General features: G+C 36.7%; 1 protein-coding gene across 1 annotated transcript; it reads right to left on the bottom strand.

The window, feature by feature from the left end:
* Positions 1-1,961: 1,961 nt before the first annotated feature.
* Positions 1,962-3,573, bottom strand: LOC127835464 (secretory phospholipase A2 receptor-like). The gene has a single exon (XM_052361911.1). The coding sequence runs from the start codon at positions 3,556-3,558 to the stop codon at positions 2,755-2,757; it is 804 nt and encodes a 267-aa protein (XP_052217871.1). The 5' UTR covers positions 3,559-3,573; the 3' UTR covers positions 1,962-2,754.
* Positions 3,574-5,384: the final 1,811 nt, after the last annotated feature.

The following is a 5,384-nucleotide window of genomic DNA, read 5'->3' on the forward strand; positions in this document are numbered from 1 at the left end:
AGACTGAAGGTTGTAATTGCGATTTCGGTTTGTTCTATTTGCTACATGTTTGTGCATATTTTCGTAAACGCAAACATATAATCTTAAGAACAAAATACTATTTTGTAAATGCTTTACATGAAACCATACATATACTTGGAATTGTATTGCCACATTGTACTCATTGTATGGACAATCATTGTAGGGACACTCATTGTAGGGACACTCATTGAAGGGACACTCATTGTAGGGACACTCATTGTAGAGACACTCGTTGTAGGGACACTCATTGTAAGGACACTCATTGTAGGGACACTCATTGTAGGGACACCAATTGTAGGGAAACTTATTGTAGGGACACTCATTGTAGAGACACTCGTTATAGGGACACTTATAGGGACACTCATTGTAGGGACACCAATTGTAGGGAAACTTATTGTAGGGACACACATTGTAGAGACACTCATTGTAGGGACACTCGTTGTAGGGACACTCATTGTAGGGACACTCATTGTAGGGACACTCATTGTATGGACTCTCATTGTAGAGACACTCATTGTAGAGACACTCATTGTAGGGACACTCATTGTAGGGACACTCATTGTAGAGACACTCATTGTAGGGACACTCATTGTAGAGACACTCATTGTAGGAACACTCTTGTAGGGGTACTCATTGTAGAGACACTCATTGTAGAGACACTCGTAGTAGAGACACTCATTGTAGAGACATTCATTGTAGAGACTCTTATTGTAGAGACTCTCATTGTAGAGAATCTCATTGTAGAGACACTCATTGTAGAGACACTCATAGTAGAGACTCATTGTAGAGACACTCATTGTAGAGACACTCATTGTAGAGACTCTCATTGTAGAGACTCTCATTGTAGAGACTCTCATTGTAGAGACTCTCATTGTAGGGACACTCATTGTAGAGACACTCATTGTAGGGACACTCATTGTAGAGACACTCGTTGTAGGGACACTCATGGTAGGGACACTCATTGTAGAGACACTCATTGTAGGGACACTCATTGTAGGGACACACATTGTAGGGACACTCATTGTAGAGACACTCATTGTAGAGACACTCATTGTAGAGACACTCATTGGTCGGACTCTCACTGTATGGACACTTATTGTAGAGACACTCAATGTCATTTGGGTAATTGTTAATCAGCGCTTCGTTATCTACCTGTTTGTACTATATTCAGGTAACGGCGTGTTGCGAATTTTCGAATTTTGAATGTAACAATGCTATGATGATGTTCGAAGAGTTTTAAATGCGATGCGTCGGTCAATATACAATACTTTGTTTTACATTTTTATGATGTAAGTAAGAAATCAAGCTTAATGTTAATTAAAATAAGAAAAATCACGTGTAGTTTCGCAAGTGATACGTATAAGTTCGGTTAGCTATTTGTTTTTAATGTAAACGCATCAGTGATATTCAGTTTCCTATTACCAACAACAGACTAATTGAGTCGCGTTCTGAGAAAACTGGGCATATTGCATGTGCGTTAATTGTCATAATAGATTAGCTTGTGCAGTCCGCACTGGCTAATCAAGGACGACACTTTCCGCCTTAACTGGATTTTCGTGTACAAGAGACTTCCTTCAAACGAAAAATACCATATAAGCGGAAAGTGTCGTCCCTGATTAGCCTGTGCGGACTGCACAGGCAAATCTGGGACGACACTTTACGCACAGACATTATGTTCAGTTTTTTCAGAACGCGACACAATTTATTGAAAGATTTACCAGATTATGATGTCTCGCTTTGCGTTTATTTAAGTTGAATGATCCCATTTTAACAATAATGATTAATCAATGAAGAGCGAATAAAAACTTCATTTTTTGTCGTTGGTTAGATTTCTTGCCTTCATGTTTCAACGCCAAAAAATAGGGTACGATTAGCGGAGATCTTGGGCACAAGGTAATAAAACTAACACTTATTAGAAATGTACTTTTATTAAAGCCTATACGACTACGAAGCAAGTTATACTGGAACAAGACATATTTAATAAGAGACTCACTGTGTTCATACTAGTAATATATAGGAATAATAAAGCTGCAAAAATATAATCAGCAAGAAAATGTGTTGAAAGATCGCTAGTCTTCTGTTTTAGGCAAGTAATAATTCGACTCTACAATACAAAACACACATTTATACAACACCGCATCAAATAAAACAATTATTGACAATCGGGTTATTGCCTTATAATAAATAATTCACAACTTTGGGCGTGCCGAAACTCAGACTTTTAAAAATGAAATGTAATAAACCGGATAATTAAATCAAATTACGAAAACAAATTAAAATATAATGAACATTTGAGTTTATTATAATGTAATTACTCATTTTAATACGTTTCGGAGTTGTTCATTATAAATGTATATAACGCTTGTTCTATTGTTTTTAGTGTAGATAAAGATGTTGGCAATTGGTGGTCTAACAATGCAATTTCTCCCAAATATTCGATGTTTTGCAACCACTTAGTTTAATAGCATGCGCATATATACATTGGTTGTTTACATGACATACAACTAAGTATATACATAAGAAGCACACCAGGGGTGGCACCATTCAGTTGGATAAACTATTTCATTGCATGGATGTTTAACCAATATATAATAGTTAAATGTACTTTAGGACTGAATTTTACAAACAAACGATTGATTTCGTTTTCATCTGAGGATAAATATGGTTTGTTTAATTGTGAACTGCATACACATGGAAGCCACATATGTTTGCTCAATTAATCTAATAAAGAACCTACACCTCACAAATGAAAGAGTAAGTAGAGCTGCAGCCTCTGTCATACCAGTAATACGTGCCAGACGGCTTTACAATTGCCCTGCACAATTCCGTTGCTCCATTCGACGGTTCCCCTGAATCCCACTTGGACGTGACGCCGTTCGCAACCGGATCTTTCCCATTCAAAAATACCCACTTGGCTGAGACTGAAGTTCTCGTTCCGTCTATCCACGCCGTGGTCACTTTGTTAGACAGAAGGATAGTTACACTCGCATTCCATTTTTCTTCCGTATCAGTGTTGAATAAATGCCCACCATCTTGTGTGCAAAAGTTTTCAGCGGCGCTGTGATTAAGACTCACTCCGACCAGCTTTAAGCATGTATTGGCTGAGTTGTACGATGTGTACGACGGCGGACATTTCTCTCCTTCGCAGAAATTATTTTCATTTTCAACAGTTTGTTTACCAGTTCTATTACATGCGTTTTGTTGTTCAAGCCAACAGACCCTGGACCGCGACCGAAATCCGAACTCGTTCTTCACTTTTGCGCTGCAATTACTCCATGGTGACCATTGATCACACGGATCAATCTTGCAGATCTTCTCGTTTATTTTACGTTCAAAATTAACAAAAGATTGTCCAAGAAGCTTCAGCAGAGTAGAGTTCATTTTTTGGCCCATACGAATAAGGCTCTCTCCGTCCAGTTGTTCCCCAGCAATTGCTAATCCAGAACCAGTGTCAGTTGCATTTGCGGAATTCGACCGGAACATACCCAGCATGAATACAATCCCAAACGTGACTTCGAACAGTGTTACACGACCCATCTTGATAATAATGTCGCACGTTCATTTATGTTAGCGTTTATATATCCATGAAAGCCTACATCGCCTTCTATGGAAGCTGGATAATGACTAACAGTAACCACAAAACAAAACTGCTTATTTATTTTTCCGAATATGCATTCGTTTCTGTTATTATTGGTCAAACAGTCGCTGATATTATCATTTTAATTTTTATTTAAATATTAATACTATTGTAAGCGTTTTAGGAAATTAATAATTAAAAATGTCATTTTCCTCATAAACCATCAGCCGACAGTACAATATTCGCTATGTACAAGTACCAAATGGTAACTTTATGGACATTATTTTTAGTTGTTAAAGACCTAAGTTCTATGTATCATATCAAACACGGCTATATAGACCGTTTTATTAGCAATCGTGTGTTTTTCGTTAGCCAGTTGCCGTGTTTTACAAGAAAAGTTAAGTTGAGAGATTCGCAATTACGAGTTATTACCTCGCAGTAGCTTCTCTTAAATAGGTAGTATAAGATTAAATTCAAGTAAAACCTATTATTATTCCGCATTTTTAATATGTGTATTATTAACTGATGTGCTGTAAAAAGAACACCCCATTGTGTGTACGAAGCGTTATTCAAACATGCTAACATTAACAACACCCATTATTTTGACGTCATTGTGTTTTTTTCAGTTTTTCTCTTTTGAGTTTTCGTATGTTTTATTCGGCCAATGTTCTTTGTTTATTTTCGACATAAAGATAATCACTTGTGATCATGCTGGGATAATATTTGAATACCAGGTGTTCTGGATGGACAAAATGTACCGCTCGCCTAGACTCTTGGTTTCTACGGCGCGATAAAAACACGTTTTTGTTCTCCGCATCAATCTAGTATTCTCTATATAACAACTCAACGCTATGTTATTTATCTTAAGTACGTATTCTAGTTTTGCTGATTTCCTTATTTTTTCGTACATGTTACCCTTCCAGACAGCAGTAGATATAACTAATTACAAAAAGAGAGTTTCTACGAAAGTGTTTGTTACTTAGAAGTAGACATATTTATGTATGTAATCTATATTTTTTCATTTGGTTATACACTAGCTGGGACAAGTATTTCATTGAAGTGGTTCATAAGAAGTAGTTTGGCAACGGGTTTCTTAGAGTTTTATTTATGAATTATTATTGGAAAGCACTCCCTAAAACACTTGCCCAGTTATGTACCAATTTGTCGTTTATGTTGCATCAAGCAGCTGTAAACATGACTGGTTGAGAATATCTTTATGTAAAATTAAAAGCAACTATATTTTCCACTTTTTTTTTAAATTATCCATTATATAACCAATATAAATTAACCGTATACATTAATGCCAAATAACAATTAACATTTTCATTATAAACCAGTAGAAAACAATGAGAGGTACCTCTAACGAACCACTGAATAATTGTAATTTCTCCAAAACTGAAAGTGTGCTTGCTGTTGCAGGAGTGTCTCCGAGGCCTGTACGCACATGTGCAACCCTAGGCTTGAATTATCAAATCAGTGGTACCGCTGTGCCAAAATTTCCAAAAAAAGAGTACCTCTGTGTATGAATTTTTAATGTATGTGCATATTTCGGCTCCGGGCGAATGTTGCAATTAAATTAAAGGACACATCAAATTTACATCGAACCGTTCGAACCTATTGCACATTATTGTTTTGTTCCCACTGCGCATTAACACAATCCTAGAGAAAGGCCTGTGTTGTTTGAGAACATTTCTACAAAGTTGCATTAAATACAGTCACCCATAACGTTCTCACGCTTTTGGACAACGTTGTGTGCACGTGCAAATGTATGTTTGCGAACACAATT

Source organism: Dreissena polymorpha, chromosome 6 (genome assembly GCF_020536995.1).
Source record: "Dreissena polymorpha isolate Duluth1 chromosome 6, UMN_Dpol_1.0, whole genome shotgun sequence".
Taxonomy (NCBI): Eukaryota; Metazoa; Mollusca; class Bivalvia; order Myida; family Dreissenidae; genus Dreissena; species Dreissena polymorpha.

Coding starts and splice junctions, on each gene's coding strand:
- LOC127835464 (XM_052361911.1), bottom strand. CDS start 3,558: ATGGGTCGTGTAACACTGTTCGAAGTCACGTTTGGGATTGTATTCATG.